The sequence below is a fragment of the Protopterus annectens genome, chromosome 1.part0 (genome assembly GCF_019279795.1).
Source record: "Protopterus annectens isolate FY-2018-M chromosome 1.part0, PAN1.0, whole genome shotgun sequence".
In the NCBI taxonomy this organism is placed as follows: Eukaryota; Metazoa; Chordata; order Ceratodontiformes; family Protopteridae; genus Protopterus; species Protopterus annectens.
Genome location: NC_056725.1, coordinates 73,684,558 through 73,702,132, shown reverse-complemented (window position 1 = coordinate 73,702,132; position 17,575 = coordinate 73,684,558). Strand labels below are relative to the sequence as shown.

Here is a 17,575-nt window from a genome sequence, read left to right as displayed (position 1 = left end):
GGGTTGGTGTGTACTAAAAAAACAAGGCATGATGTAAATACTAACACTGAAATTAAGGGGAAAACTGTAATGCATGAAGATAACAGAAAATGTTCTTGAAATGCTATCATTGATGCAATGCATATGATCTCAATGCAAATTAAAGAGTTATGAATAAGCTTATTAAAATGTTTTTATAAGTCACAATAAACGCAGCAAATATTGTTTGTGATGTTTTGTAAACAATCTCAAGCTGTATATGTACTGACAGCATCACTTTCTTCTTCCAGCTGTGAGCTCTCATATAAGGCTAAGCAGTTACGTCTGTCCCTTGACTACTGAGATATTTAAAGAAATATTAAAAACTATGACAATAAATAGTATATGAACAGCATTTAATATTTTTCTTTTCAACTGTACCAGTTAAAGTATGAATGGAGTTATTTTGCCATTCATGTAACCTTTAAGATGAAAATTTTCAGTTGCTTATGAGGCATGGTTTTGGAAACAGACAGCAACATCAGATGCCTAGGTACCACTAAAATGACCCTTGAGGAACGCATGGAGGAATCGGTAAAGTTAAATGAGTTAAGAACTCTTCCTGCTGTCTTTCTGCACACTGTATGCCAATGTTGACAGCAGCTATTTGCAAAGCGTGTACTACATTACACAGTGACAAGACAAAAGCAGTCTGAAAACATACCATCTCATTTACCATGGGAAAACAAATCACATAGAAAAGCACAAAGGATTAAACAATTTTGGTTACAAATTCTTAAAACACTCTTCATTTGTGTACAGCAATGTTTATTGAGTTGTGCCACAAGTTCTGGTCGTGAAGCAGTATTTCCACGGCTCACTCAGGGTCACAATATATTATAAGTGGCAGTAACCTGTGAACTTCAGCCCTAGTTTTTCAATTTCACATCTCCGGGCTCTTTCTGAACTGCTAGGCCAGACGTGCTTAAAGGCTAAATGTAGAAATGAAGACATTCAAACCCACAACTCCTCATCTCCCACTCCCACCCAAAGTCTAGCTGAAGCACGCCAAATGTTGCACATCAGAAGGCAAAACATTTCATTTAAAAATAAAAATACAGCATTACTTAATTACAACACAAACTAGCAGCTGTGTTTGGCTGTAAATGCAGCAGAATTTCCAGTGTATCTAAATAATACAAAAGAATCCCAGTGAATTAAAGGTTACATACAAGTCACATCTACCCTCTAATAACTAAAAAAGTGAAACATGTACTACCAGTCACCAAATGTGTAATAGAAACATACTTTCGCTTAAAAAATACATCCCGATGATGAAAATAAACAAAAAAAAATCAAACTCCAAAGGCATCTGCAATAAAGTGGCAAGAATTTAAAAATCATACACTTAAAAAGGTTTAGAGCCATTGTTTTGATATTATTTAAATTTAAAGTGCATTTTACACTTTAACACAGACTGAAATATTGCTGTTTAAGTGTCCCTGAAGCACAAAGATTCCATTTCAGCTGCAACTTACATTTTGTTCAAGCATTAACTAAAAATGGCAGTGCTGAAAATTCAAATTATAAAATCACAGCATCACTGTGAAGAAATCCAAAGTCACATGTTCCAACCAACAATGTTTACTTTTGACATTACACATCAGAATAAATTATACATCATACTACCCGAAAGTATGTTCTAGGCACTGAATTATATTTTAGACATATATGGGGGTTGAGTGAAGATGCACCCTCACATGTTTATCAAAAACATATCAAGAACTCTTTGAAAGCTGCATACACTCCTTTGTTTTTGACAGCCTGCTGCTGTTTGGTATTAACCACAAACAGGAAAGCACATACCGTATTTTCTTGCACACTGCACATTGTACACAATTTCAACTTGCTGTAATATACATTAACTATAAAACAAGGAAAGTGAGCTGCTCAGTAGGTATCAGGTTACAACCCTGTTTCACAAACCAAATCAAGCATTTAACCAGAATAATTTGCCCTATATGAGGCTAAGTTGTAAACTGTACACTTATGACCATCAACATTTTCAGTAACAGCCAACTTATATTCAGCACTTGGCTATTTCTTACTCCAGTTACCCAAAATACATATATTTCACTCTGCTGATTGAAATTCATTGCACAGATTGAAGCTCTGCTTTGGATAACAAGACAACTACAGTATCAACAAAGAATCTCTTACTCACAGATACACATAGTAATGATATAGGCAGAACCTGATCTCTTTCCCAAGCATTGATGTGAAAGCAGTTACCTGCATTCCCCAAACACCTTATTGATTGTTATTCTCATGTGGTAAATAACCAAGGCACACTTGCCTTCCAAACCCCACCCTTTTAGTACATATCCCCAGTATCTGGTACCTGAAACGTAACACTCAACATATTTCATTAATGTCGAAATCCTGCACCAGTAATTCCATCATTGTGACTAGCTGACATCTATGATGCCTATTTTTGTTAAATATGATCTCATATATTAGTTAATCCATGTTTTTCTTTCACTTGCAAACAGTACCCTTTATAAAATACTGAGGAGCAATTTATTCTACCTTTCTGAAAACCCTGCAGCCTTCTAAAAAAAAAACACTTCAGAGAGTTACTTTTAGTATGCAGATCCATGCCTGCTGCCAAATATAATTAGGGAGCACAGCATAAATATGCAAATGTCAATGAACAATTATTTCAACCAAGTGTGAAAAGCAATTGATTACATGTCAAAAATGTACTTATTTCAGCAATGTAGATTATTTTCTAATATACATATTTTTCAAAAATATGCATAGTCAGTCTATCCTTCCTACATGTAATCTCTCTCTCTATATATGTATGTGTGTGTGTGTGTGTATGTGTATATATATATATATATATATATATATATATATATATATATATATATATATATAAACACATAGATATAAATAGATATAGATAGATGCTGACTGTTAAAGAGGAAGGCTGTAGAAAATGGTTACTACCAATATGTAATATCTAGTTTGGCAGTTCATTTAAATGTAAGCTTGGGGCTGTGCACTCATACCAAAGAACAGTGGAAGGTAAGGTATGGCCACTAATGTGAAGAGGGATATGAATGTAACCAAAGTATACAGCAGAAGAGCAAATGACATAGCCAATTCCCTGTTTACTGCACATGCTACATGTATATTATCTACTCATTAAATAGGCAATGTACTGGCTACTACATATCCTACTTTCTACTGATAGACATCAAAACTATATTACGTACAATACAACTGTCCATCAGCCTACTTAACCTACACTTGACTGCCACTCGAGTTCTTTGACACAGTTGGAAGGGTACTATTTTGTACATATTTGATTTACTTTAACATTGTGACCATTCTGATAGTAGATGCAATGGAATTCATCCTCATGTCAAGTGTGTTGCTATGGCAATGAAAGCATCAGCTAACCTGGTGCTTGTGGGTTGTTGCTCAAACACAGAATTGGTTGTTGCTCAAACAGAGACTTTGCCAAGCAGCTGGATGGTGACTTACAGTACAGCAACTGCCGTTTATGGATTATATACAGCTTTTCCCGCATACAGCCATCCCCTTTTGCACAAATGCAGCACATCACCTGTATCACAACAGCATGTGTTATACTACAAAGGCATGATTTCAAGCTGCCTAGAGACATGTGAAATGCGTAGGGCCGGGGTATGGGTTTTCTCTCTGCAATACCCCTACAAATTGCGGACCATATCTAAAAGAATCTTGCCCAGCATCAAGAAATAGGTTTGTAACACACAAGCAATCTGAAAAGCAAAGGAAGGGACAGGCATGTCTCAAAATTACTTGGATGGAGGTTTGAAATTCTTAATAGGATGAGGAAACATGTTAAGTGTGTTAAAGCTGGACTGGCAAAGGCAAGTAACCATTTCTTTTCTTCTGTTAGCAGTCATACCACCACGACTAAATACTTTAATACTTGGGGTCAATGACAGACTATATGTACATCTCTAATCTCAATTTCCAGCATTATATACACCTTTCAACATTAAAATGTACCTCACTGGTTTTTCCAGTGCAGGATAAATTACCAGACTGCATAGTACTTTATAAAAGAGTAACAAGTTTAAGAATAATGTGTCAACTACCTCAACTATAAAACCGTACTTGGATTATAAATAGCTATAACATTATTATTAGGATCATCAAATAACCTTAAAGCACAAGATCAGAGGAAAAGCTACACTGCTCTACACAAAGTGCAAGGCATTTGAGGGGAAAGGGCTATAATAAAAACAATCACAGCTCTCATACTGAACCTTCTGGGCACCAGACACTTCCTTGTATAACACTAACCAGAAAAAAAAATGTAATGCATAGATCTCAGCAAAAGTAACTGCCAAAATATATTAAGTGGTGGCAAGGAAGACACACTTATGTGTAAGGGCACCATTGTGTCTTTCTTGCAACTCACATAAGTCTGATGTCCAAAGATTACAGAAAGAGCTCTCCAACTCTCTACAAGTACATTTACTGTGGTTTTACCACTTAACTTTTTTCTTATGTTGCCACAGTATGGAAAAAAGAAGCCATGCTCAGAATTTAAAGAAGTTTGCTGTAAGGAATACATTTAGCCCCAACCAATGTACCTACTACAGGCTAGGGTTTAAAATGTTCACCATTTACTACACGTTACTGAGGACCAAGACAGGCAAACAATCTTTCTAACAAACGAGATGGCTCAAAAATACTGGCACAGCAGTATCAGCAACAACCAATCGCAGAAGAATAAAAAATTAACAAGGATGACTCTGCTTCCACATTAAACAAAAATACACATACAAAGAAAGCTAAATGAGTTATAAAACTCATAATGCTTATTTAAACAGTACAAAGTCATTTGAATTTCAGAAAAACAGAGAGAGAATTCTTGTTTCCAATTCTACTACACCTACAAATATTTTTGGTAATTTTCAAGAAAAGACAAGTAATGTGGTTTTAATATGTTTTTAGGCTGTGCCTATAAAATCAAACGACTGCTAAAGCAACATTAAAAAAGAAAGCCTAACCACTAAAAGAAAGCAATTTTACTTAAAATGAACAAGCAAACTGCACAACTCCTACAGCCCAGACGTGTGTGGGTGAGGAAGACGTGATTATTAGCTAATAACACGCACAGTACAACAGAACTAGCACAGTTTATTGGTCTGTGTAACAAAAATGTTTATCATAGTCTAATCTGTGCTTCCTCAAAGTGCAACTTCAGTTATAAAGGAAACTCTACGAGTAAAAAAATGTAGATTTTGACTTGACAGTGTGAACTAAATTATGAATATGCTGATTGGGTGAAATATCCAACAGCCCAAGGAAATGAGAAGATCATGTTATCTTACACCCTAAATACATTTCTTTTCTCTACTGCCACAAAACCTCATTCCCAGGAATGATCTGTTCCCTACAATGTCAGAAACCCTCCATAAAATACCCACATACATGTTTTTCTAAACAGCAAGTTGAAACTGCCCTGTCTCGAACAACTCTTGAGGCAATTCTGTACACACAAGAAGATCTAAGCAGTATAATACAAATATGGCCAAATTCCTAAAGTCATCCATCTTTATTGTTTTGTCAAATCAGCTGCAAATGACTTCTAGAACAACTTTCCCAAATGTGAATTAAAGTGAGGTCAACAGCCTGGAAGTATGCTACTCCCAAGTACACAAATGTGATGCATTCGGCATTCACTACAGCATTACCCGATTACTATTAAACTAAATCTGTGGTGCTGACCTGCCAGAAAAAGGGGGATCTGTATGTACACGTTTCCTCATATCTCATGGCTTACGCATATATAATTAATGCAGACTCTGGAACTTTACATTTCCTGTAATGAAATCCATTTTGAGTAAAAATCTTTCAACTTAGTATTGTACTGTCTGGCACAATGTGACCTGCACGGTTTCTGGTTTTACATAAAAGCAAACCCTTTACATTTAGCATACTCAGCAACAGGGAACACCAACTTATTTGGCACATGTTCAAGGGTGTCTTCTGCACTCTACAAAAACTGCACACTGGTGTAACAATATGACACGATGGAAATATCTAGAAAAACAGCAACTTATTAGCATAGTAGAAAAAAGGAAGCATCACTCATTACTGTGTGATATCCATGAAGGATAAGAATGTCCACTTATTATTAGTACGTACGCACAACTGTATATATAGAAACAGAGTTGTACATCAGGCTTCCTTTGCCATTTCTGGTGATCCTGCCTCGAGGCATGCGAGTCAGAAAACTGTTAGGAAACAGGAAGTGCTAACTCCACACTGCCACCTTCACAGGAAATCAAGAAACAAGGAAAGTCAGTCATTCATTGGTCAGCCAACCTCCAAATACAGTTGGGACACTAAGTGCATCCCAGCTTGCTGAATCCACTGGGATTACCCAAGCTTGCATGCCACACAGCTAAATGAAACGGAAAAAGCTTTAAGTTTACTGCTGTACAGTGACTTCTACAAAAGAAAAAGAAAATCAAAACACTGGTCTAGCAAAAAGCAAGCAATCACCCATGATGCACTGCCTTAGTATGTACTGACATGCAGCAATAGGCACAGCCCTTGAACATCCAACTGTACTCCATGTAGCAGTCTGCCTGCTGACAATAACACCAGTGTAAAATATACATTACTCACTTTTACAGTTCTACACATCCTGACTCAAAGCACCAAAGGTCTACAACAGGAAACCACTTCCTTTTGCTCTATGATGCCCCATGGTGTGCAGAGACTGTATGTAGACAAAAAACAAAGGGTGACTTACAACAACTGTGTGCTTGGCACTTCTGCTGCATCAACTGTAGCAAGAATTTTAAGCCAACATGTAAGGCATTCAACATTAAAAATAAGACATTTCCACTTGTCTTTGGGTTTCCACAATAAACATACATTCAGACTATCTGCAAAGAATTACATCTAGATAGCACATCTGTCAAATAATCATCAAAAAGAGCAGTGTAAACACACCCTTAACAAGCCTTTCCAAAGCTGTAACTAAAGTCTTTGGAATCTACATAACCCAGCACTTTCCTTTGGACTGCAGCTGAGAGATGGAAGGTGCTGGGGAGTTTTAGTTCTAACTATGTCACGGCCCTGTCTTAAAAATGTGCTAGCTCGAGTCTAGGCAGCACAACATCCATCCCCTCTAGGCAGTAATCTTGGTGATCTGCTAATATTCGGCACTAATTCATTATATGGAAATTAATTACAGCACTAAATTGGTTTCTGGCTTGGACAGTTGTGCAAATACAGACTAACAAACACATTAACCAAACCACATTCTTGTCTTCTAAGCACTTGTGTAATTTAGTAAGACTTTTTTTTTTTTTAATTTTAGTTCTCTCTCACCGTTTTTCTTTTATTGCTAAATCAAAACAATGGCCCCAAGCTCAGTATAAAAAGCAGTCTTTTTTGTTTTTTAAATTTTTTTTCTTGTTTTTTTCTTTAAAAAAATCATCTTTCTATCAGTTTCATTCTTCCTGCCAAAAACCAAACAGGAATGTTCCAGAATATTCTGGTCCTTGGCATCAGAAATTCCCTCCGATCCTGCGGGGGCAACTGGTCCCCGGACAGTTACAGCTGGAAAAATGACGGTGCACAGCTCTGACACAACATTATGTGGACCCTTTCTTTTTCAATTCCTGGATAACAGCTGAAAGAAATAGAACAAAACATTACATCAAAAATACTTTTACTTTGGCTATGTCAGTTTCGGAAAGTTGAATTATCACGTTGCCTATATTATAAGGTGCATTGATGCATTTGTTTCTCTAGTGGCCAACCCTTCTTGCAAGAGCTTTACTGAACATTTTCATCACTTATGACAAATATTTACCAGTTTCCACAGATTGTAATAGTATGCAATGGTTTCCTAAGTCACAACAAGGGACAGTCCATGCAATACTTACCTATGAGCACCGAGAGATATCTGCATGCTACTTTACTCCAACTCACAGACTTCCTCTACAGCACAAGTTCGTATACAGCCATAATAGTCCTCCACTTAATTCAAAGAAAAGGCCTTCCCATACAAAAATGTATATTATGCACTGCACAGTAACAGCACAAGCCCTGTCTACCTCAAAACAAAAAGTCACACCAAAGTTTAAGTAATTAAAAGTTATCTTGGAATACTTTTCTCTTACTACTGACTTACTATTACCCTTCTGTACTTAGCATGATCCTACGCATAATTAACTTGGCTAGGGCCACAGGTGTTAAGTGTAACAAATCCTATATATATATATATATATATATATATATATATAAATACAATGCGCACACATACACACACACATACAATGAAAATGTGTTTGTGAAGAAACTAGCATATTTTTAGAAAACCAAAGCAGACACAGGGGCAAGTATGGGAGCTTGGAGGAATGCCCACAGTGGAAGTAAGGGTGCCTTGCCAGGCTATAAATTTTTTATTTTATTTTTTATTTTACATTTGTTGACCGGGCTAGTCTGGCTGGATACATGTCCATTTTCAGCAGAGGAGAAGGAAAAACTAAAACTATATACTATATATATAAAAAAAAAAAAAAACACACCAAAAAAATAAATTATGCATGATAAAAAAATAAAGAAATTATGATCTACCCAATCATTTCCAGTCAGACATTACAAAGCTCATTTAAGTCCTGCCTTCTTTTAAATCTCATTCCTTTTTTTTATTTTTTTATTTATTTTTTATTTAGAAACTGAAAAAGCTTGAACCACCATTGACAGCTGCTTGGATGATGACCTAATGTGGCACTTGCACAGTGATGGGAACAACTATGCTGACAGTGCAAGAGGGACTGATGGTTGTCAGCCGTGAGCAAGAACTGCAAAAACAAAAAAGTCTGAAGGGGTGATTAAGCAAATATGTCATGTAAGATGCACATTAAAGGGCAACTTCATTCACAAATATACATTTTATATCTTTATTGAGCACAAATCCTTCCATGTGATTTTTAACATATTAACAAAATGACACAATGGATGCTGATACAGTGCTAGATCTGTCCTCCCTCTCACACTGAACTTTGTGGCATCATAACAAAATATTACAATTTCAAGTGCTTTGCGCTCCCGATTACAATGGCAGTCATGTGACTCGCTGACTTTAGAAAATCTTTGGTGGCAGTGCCAGTGCTGCTCCTTCTTCCAGAAATTCACAGTGATTTGTTTTAACTGTAATTGCTAACATACAGTTAAGTTCATGGCACATCTGAACCTTTTTCCAAGATGAAACACTTAAATTACAAGATCAGGCTGCCATCATCCATGAAGCTAAAAACTGGAAAAAAAAAAAAAACACACCCATGTACTACCCCCTAGCTCTTTCTCCACCCACTCTACACACAGCCACTCACATTTAGACACATAAATGGGCATATCAGTGAACAGTGGAATGTTTTTTCCCTGTGGATCGCATTGCACTGCATTGCATTAAGTAATGCTTTTCTGAAGAAAAACAAAGATTGAAGCAACATATTTACAAGCAGACATTCTGTTTCTGTCGGTAAACAGAAAACTGGTGTTTGTGCAGGGATTTCCCGACTACTGGGCAATCGCTCTGATTTCCAGTCAGTTCTGAAAAATACTGGATTATGGCAACCCTACCCCTAATGCTACTTCTAATTTCAATGTCTGACCTACTTAGTCATTAGTGACTAATCGTTCATACATCACAGAGCTAAAGACATTCATCAGATTTTGTAGTGTCCAGTCAAGGCCAAGATCTCAGATACATCAAGCAAGATGACAAATTCCTATGCAAAATACTACAAGATTTCCCTGAAAAAATGTGATGGGATATTGGCTTTTTGTTCCTGCCTATAAGAAAAAGTTTACGGATTAACATATAATTACTACTTTGTTAGTGTTTAAATAAATAAATATGCTATTATGAAGGGTGGGAAACCTGTTGGATGCGGTGAAGTGGACATTGGGATGGAGTTATCTTTAATAATTTGACCTATGCCTTTCCTTACTTAAGTTAAAATGACTTCAATATCTTACCTATTGCTAGGATGATTAAAATTCAAATCTTGTCACCTCTAGTCTATATTAAAACTGTACAACTGAATTGATGATCATCAAACATGCAATCCTAACCCTCCACTATAAGAATCCTTAACTGTAACAAATAACACAAACCAGTACTAGAAACAGTAATGCTATGTACAATACAGTGTACCATCCCAGTTATTAGAAAGGGTAGACACCACCATAAATCTGCCTTGTATGGAGAGAAAAGGGGACTGGGGGGAGGTTTACTGCAGCAATGACCCTAGCATTTCATCCATTATTACATTCAGTAACATCACACAGCTGTACCATGTTCAGCGAAGGAGTTGTGACGACCCTCCACTGGACCAGTAATCAAGGAGCTTCAATCCTCACCACTGGCAACAGTGGGGGAAGTACACTGGGAGGATGACCAGTGTACACACAGTATTTCCAGATGCAGCTCTCTGCATCAAGTGCAATTTCCCTTAAGTGCACACAGAGACCACAGACAGTTCGGGGTTGGTTTCTCACTCTTCCTCCAGATACTCTAGATGACTCCCTACCTACTGGCACAGCTACAGAGTTGAGATCTCAGCTGATTGACTAAGCCAAGACCCTCAACATTCTCTCTATCCAACCAGTGCTTCGTGTCCCTGCCCAAGTAGCTGACACACAACAGGCTGGCACAAGTTTACTAGCTATACCGACTTCTGCCCAGACTATAAGGTACGCGCCAACAGTCAAACTCCTTATCAGCTACTTTAAGCCCCTATTAAAAGGGTTTCCAAACTTATTGTATAATATTAATACTAATAAAAATGGTAGTTTGACCAAGAACAAGGCTATTAGGAGTGGCTCACACAGTGTCACCAAATAAATATGCAAATACTCTCAAAACTTAAATATCTCTACACAGATCAGCCACAATGAAAGGTTTAAATATATTTAATAATAAAAGAACAAGACAATACTAAATATGTAGTCAGTGACATCAGAGTTCAAAACCACAGGAAATATTTAAAACATTGGAGGACAGTCTCAGAGAAAATTATCTAAACTAAGCTTCACTATATACTTGACTGTATCCAATAGTTACTATACCCTAGAAACTTACAGAGCAAGGCGGATGTGTGTTGAATAGTTCTTGTCAGGTCCAAGACAGAATACAGAATGCCCTTGTCTCTAAGAGACTTCTCTGGGATAGCTTGCAGAATGACAATTTCTTGTCAACTGACTATGCCAGGTGAAACCTCCACTGCTAGAAGCTAGCAGTATTTAGAATCTACCTGTAAAAATACATAGACCTCAGATCTTTGGCAGATTCTAGAAGTCATAAAACAATTACATTATTCCACATTTCAAGATTAGTAATTATTTCACTACTATAATAGAGCTAAAGAAACGTCTGGGAGAAATAATCAGCTTACAGGAAGGAATATTACTTATAGGTTCATAGGTTGGTACTGGGCTATCTGCCCGAAGGCATATATTAGCCCAGCCACGTTGTGCGGTATTCACCACCCCTTTAGTAGTTCCCTAGACCCTTGTACTAGCAGCTAGTACCCTTGGCCCCTATCTAGTAGTGCTGTTGGTGTGATCCCTGGTGTGAACTTTCCGTTACCCATCCACTCATCAAGGTTCCTCTTGAAGATTGATAGTGAGGGGCTCCGTCTTATGTAGATCAGGAACCCTGTTCCATAAGTAAGAGAAGTCTCTGCGAATAGAATCTATCCCTCCAGCATGTTCTATTCATTGTTGTGTTGAGGTTTATATCCCTAGAGCGTGTAGCTCGAGTAGATTTGGTTTTGCTAAGAGGGAGCATGTTCAACAATTCTGGGTTGGACATGGCTCTACTTTAGACAGAGATCGCCTCTGAGAAAGCGGTATGCAACAGAGAGCAGTCTTAGCTTTTTCAATTGTGCTGCATAGGGCAACTGTTTGAGGCCAGTCATCCTCTTGGTTAGGTACCTCTGTGGTCTCTCCAGCTGCTGGAGATGTCTAGCAAGGTACATTCCAATTGGTGCATTGTACTCAATAATGGGTCTGATGAGGGAAGAGTAGAGGGGGCACCATTACATCCTTAGATCTTGATGTGAACCCTTTCATGATCAGATGGGTCACATAGGATTTTCTAACCACTTTGGCAACATGGTTATCAAAGGAAAGCTGACTATCTACTTGGGTCCCTAGATCCCTTATTTCTTCTTCAGATTTCAGGGGATTACCTCCTATGCTGTAGTTTGTGGGTACTCTGTTTTTTCCAAAGGGGATTACTACGCATTTTTTGGTGGGGAATGGAATTTGATTTTCAACTGTTAAGATGTGCCGGAGGGGGTGGGGGCAGAAAGGGAAATATAAAAAAGGAGGGTAGATCTTTAAAGAAATTTATGAAAATATTTGGCATGGAAGATGTGAATTCTATACTAGGAATTCAGAGTGAATTTACATATTATTCCCCAAGATACAAAAACTGGGCTACACTTGACAGAATTTATATTTCACAGGAACATATGCATTTTATTGAAGGTCTTGATACACACCCAATTACTATTTCAGATCGCCAATAACTAAAATAAAGAGAGTAATGAAATAAAAATGAGACAGTGGCACTTTCCCATCTATCTGTTTTAAGAGAAATTTAATGAATGGGAAGTGGACATTATTCAGGCGCTATTAGAGAAGATAGAAACTTCTTAAAATATAGCTAGGGAGTGGGAACATTAAAATGGAATTTAAAAACAGGGTGGAAATAAAAGAAAGGGAGATATGGTTAAGAAGTAAGCATTATTTAGAGGAACTTACAGATACTAAAGTATTGCAAAATAGGAGGAATCTCACAGAAGAGGAGGAGCAACTGCAAAATGCTAAACAGAAAATAAGGGAATACCTTGACAATATGCATGAGTTTAGGTTCATAGGTAGGTACTAGGCTATAGGCCCAAGGGCCTAAGTAAGCCTAGCCAACAAGGTTCCCTGGCTTATGCCACCCAAGAAAAGTTATTTTCCTGTGCCTCAATCGAGCAGAGCCACAGAAATGATCCCCAGGGTGTATTTCCTATTTCCCATCCACTTATCAAGATTTTTCTTGAAGAGTGTTAATAAGGAACTTTGCTTGACATAGATGGGTAGCGTGTTCCAGAGTATGGGAAGTCTCTGGGGCAGGAATCCATCCCTCCAGAATGTCCTGTTTATTGTCGTGACAAGGTTTAGGTCCCTACAGCATGTAGCTGAGAGGGACTGGGATTTCTTTAGGTGTAGCATGTCCAACAGCTCTGGGTTTGACATAGCTTTATATGTTAGGCAGAGATCACTTTGGAGTAGGTGATATGCTACGGAGTAAAGCTGGAGTTTTTTTTTTGAGACCGTCAGTGTAAGGCATCTGTTTGAGACCAGTAATCCTCTTTGTGAGGTACTTCTGTGGCCTTTCCAGCTGCTGCAGATGTCTTGTGAAGTACATTCCAAAAGGGGCATTATACTCTATAATGGGTCTAATGAGTGTCGAGTAGAGGGGAACAATGACCTCTTTTTTCCTAGATGAGAACCCTTTTGTGATGAGGTGTGCCACACAGAAGGATTTCCTGACTACTGTGGTGATGTGATTATCAAAGGAGAGACTACTGTCCACCTGGGTCTCAAGGTCTCTTATTACACACTCGGCGTGAAGTAGACTGCCGCCTATGTGGTGTTTCATGGGCACAGAGTTTTTACCAAAGGGGATGACAACTGCACTTTTTGGCACTGAGCTTGAGGCCATGGTTCGGACACCAGGCAACTGTCTCAGTGAGGCCCTTCTGTAGGATGTCCATGTCATTTGGGGACAACTATGGCTCCTACGAACTTCGTTAGCCAAAGGCCTTCTGTGTTAGATATCAAACAGGAGAGGTCCCAGGACTGAACCCTGTGGTACTTCACTTGTCACTGGTTTGAAGTCAGATTTGGAGTCTGCAAGTTTTACAGTGTGGATTCTGTCAGTGTACCAACTGGCAACCCATCTTGTGACATAGGGATTTATACTTAGTTTAGTGAGTTTAGCTATAATTCCAGAATGGGGGATGGTGTCGAAAGCCTCGATGAGGTCAAGATAGGCTGTGTGAAGCACCTTACCCTCATCTACAGCTTTGGTGACTGCCTCAGTCATTGATCAGGTTCAGGAGGCATGATCTGCCTTTCACAAACCCGAACTGGGTGGGGTCCAGACTTTGGAGGTTACCAATGTCTTTGGTTAGGAGTTCCATGATGTTACGTTCCATGGCCTTACAGACCAGGCTCGTCAGTCTTATAGGGCGATAGTTCCCGGGATCAGTGGTGGCTCCCCCTTTGTGGAGTGGGATAATTGTTGCTGTGCACCATTCAGTGGGCACAAAGCCTGATGTGAGACTATGATTGAACATGGTGCTTAGGTGGGGAGCCTGTTCATTTTAAAGTTTGTGTAAAAAACAGCCTGGGATGTTGTCCAGTCCCATGGATGCTGTGTTTTTGGCTTTAGAGTGTGCAGCTTTTACCTGCGTAGTTGTAATTACAGGGACTCTGCATTCTTCCTCTATAGATATGGGCCCTTTAGGGGGGTGAGATGGGGGTAACGTTAGCACTGAACCTATATGCCAGGACGTTGGCAATATCAGTTGGTTCTGTAATTTTCGTGCCGTTGTGCTGCAACTCAGAGCAGTTCTGGGTGTTGCCATTGAGATTCTTAACATAGCTATAGAATGCTTTGTAGTTGTCCCTAGAATCAGTGATGATTTTGTTTTCGTAGCTGGCTTTGGGGGATCTTATAGGGGATCTCAGCTTCTTACTGAGGCTGACCAGGGAGCTCCTCCACTCATGGGATTTTACTCTCTTTTGCAACAATTTCTTCCTTCTGTTGTAGAGTTTGTTTATGGCAGGGGGCCACCAGATTAGCTTCCTTTTTTTGGATAGCATCTTGGTTCTGTTTGGGATAGCACAATCCATGCACTCGTGTAAGTGCTTATAGAGTGCATCTGTGTAGGCTTCAGCAGTCATACCTGCACTGTCCGATCTGCATAGGTGTCATGAAGTTCACCACTTCTGTTTTAGGAAGCATGAAGTTGGCTTTGGAGAAATTTTTTTCAGTGATTTCCTTAATGGGGGGTGGGGGCAGGATGTGGATATCTAGGGTGATTAGCTTATGGTCGGATCTGACCAACGAGGAGTTGACTTCAGGTGTGGAACACCAGTCACTCATGTTGGCAATGACTAGGACTAGGATATTGTTGCCCCTCGTGGGGGTGTGGATAAGCTGATCCAGGGCATTGGAAAGCGTTGAGTGAAGGAGTTGGTACACAAGTAGTTTTGAAAGTTAATGGTGGGGTAGATGAAATCGCCCATTATTAGGGTGTTTGGTTGAACCTTAATATTTTCCAGTATATCAAGAAAAGAGTGGGAATCCTGGGGCATGGTGGGGGATCTGTAGCAAGCTACAATTTGGATTGCAGTTTTGCCCACAGTTAGTTGCACTTGGATAACCTCGGATGCATTATGCTGAGCAACTAGCCTGGAGGTGTGGATACCCTTAATGAATATGGACACACCTCCACCTTTGGTGTTCCGGTCCAGGTTAGGTGACCAAAAAGTGTGGTACGAGTTACAGCCTGGTAATGCAGGGGTGCTCTCTGCAGCCTTGAACTAGGTCTCAGTCACTGCAGAGATATCGATGTTCTCCATTTTAAGGAGTGCATCGTGGGAGTGCATTTTGAGATTTAGACTTCTAGCATCGAGTAGCATTACCCTCAGTTTTTGCTTGCCTGTTCCTGTTACAGTGGTGAATTTGTCATTTGAACCTTGCCTAAAAAAGGCACTATAGGGGCAGCAAGAGCCTTAGCCAGTATCTGGAATCCCAGGGGTGACAGGTGCAGGCCATCTCTGGCAAAGCATCGTGGTCTGTCGACCATGTCGTCCCAGGCAGATACTGGATCCCCTTAGAATGACACCAGAAGCTTAGCCAATTGTTGAAGTCAATCATTTTGTCCTTGTACTGCGGTATCATTCTGGGTGATGGCAGGATGCTACTCAGGGCTAGGGTCATACCTGCCTGGGCTACAAGATCGGAGAGTTCTTCCATGTCTCTTTTCATGTAGTCCAGGGAGGTGTCTCAGGTCATTCACACCAACCTGGATAATGACAGTCATATTTGTACTTGTTGTGGAGTGACCTGAGTGTATGGGTTAGGTGGCGGATCCTGGCACCCAACAGGCAGCTGACAGTAACCTTTTCCTTTTTTCGTCTGGTGAGTGGAACATCAGTGAGCCTGACTATAGAGTCACCTATGAATATAGTGTGTTGGGTACGTTGTTTTGCCTTATGGGCTGTGGTTGAGTGGCACACCGAGTCTGTGGGCTGTGTCTCATTTGGGTTGCGTTGGGGGGTGGAGGTTGCTTGCGTTTCTACTTTGGAGGTCTCTGTTGCTTGAGCAGATTATTGAGAGCCTCCACTAATGTTTTTGTGTTTCTATGTGTGGATTTTGGTGGTGTAGGTTTAGTGTGACTATGTGATGAGTGTGGTGTGGTGCAAGTGTTTACCTTCTCCTCTTGACTGTCAAGTTCAGTCTTGGTTGGAGAGCGCTTTACCTCCAGTTTGGCTAGATAAGTGTATCTTTCACAGGTTGTGGTGTTGGAAAGATTGCTGTTAAGCAATTGTTTTTTGATAACTCTAGAGCACAGACACTTTCAGCACAATGCCTCAGACAACAGAAAGAAGAAGGGGCTGTCACCAAGCTTAGGGAGCCTATTACAAGGAAAATAACTAGGGATACTGAAGAAGTATTAGAAATATTTTGGAAATTCTATGAAAGTGTGTAAATGGCAGAGAAATATGGAAATCAAGAATAGGTACAAATGAAAAGGTTTATGGAAGAAGTAAATATGCCAAGGCTAGAGGGAGAGGAGGCTCCATTAACAACAGTTGGGATAGGAGGAGAGGAGATAAAAAATGGTGATGTATAACCAATCTACAGTAAAGTCCCAAGGATTAGATGGAATTCCTGTGGAAGTTTGGATGCGACGAGAGAAAAACTGAAGATCTAGAAGCTTTTAACAGTATTTTAAGAGAAATACCAACTTCCTGGAAGAAAGCGGTAGTAGGTGTACTACTTAGAGGTTAAAGATCCATCAGATCCAGCTTCATACAGGCCCATTTCAATACTAAATCATGATTATAAAGCGTTTATAATGGCTAGAAGAATGGCAAAAGTGATGCCAAAATTGATCAATATGGATCAATGTGTTTTTGTGGAGGGAGGCAAACATTTCACAACAAAAACAGAACAGTGATGATCCAGAGAGAGGCAGAATGTAAGAAAATACCACTGCTGCTGGTGGGTTTTGATGCAGAGAAAGCATCTGACAGCGTAAACTGGGATTTTTTATGAGCAGAGCAATAGAAGCATTTGCATTCCCTGACAAAATCAATGTTGATTAGGAGGATATAGGAAGGATTGGAGGCTAAAGTGGGTGGGGTTCTCTCTGATAATCTCTGCTTGAGCAGAGGAACCAGGCAGGGGTGTCCTCTCTTCCCTTTGTTTTTCACTATATCT

The 17,575-nt window shown here is 39.4% G+C and overlaps 1 protein-coding gene across 1 annotated transcript in view; it reads right to left on the bottom strand.

Annotated features, from left to right (window-relative positions):
* Positions 1-769: 769 nt before the first annotated feature.
* Positions 770-17,575, bottom strand: part of LOC122800290 (vasodilator stimulated phosphoprotein) — a 1,035,406-nt gene continuing 1,018,600 nt past the window's right edge. Inside the window, exon 16 of the mRNA XM_044073000.1 lies at positions 770-7,678. Within this exon, the coding sequence (XP_043928935.1) occupies positions 7,641-7,678 (38 nt within the window). The 3' untranslated portion in view covers positions 770-7,640. The remainder of the gene's footprint in view (positions 7,679-17,575) is intronic.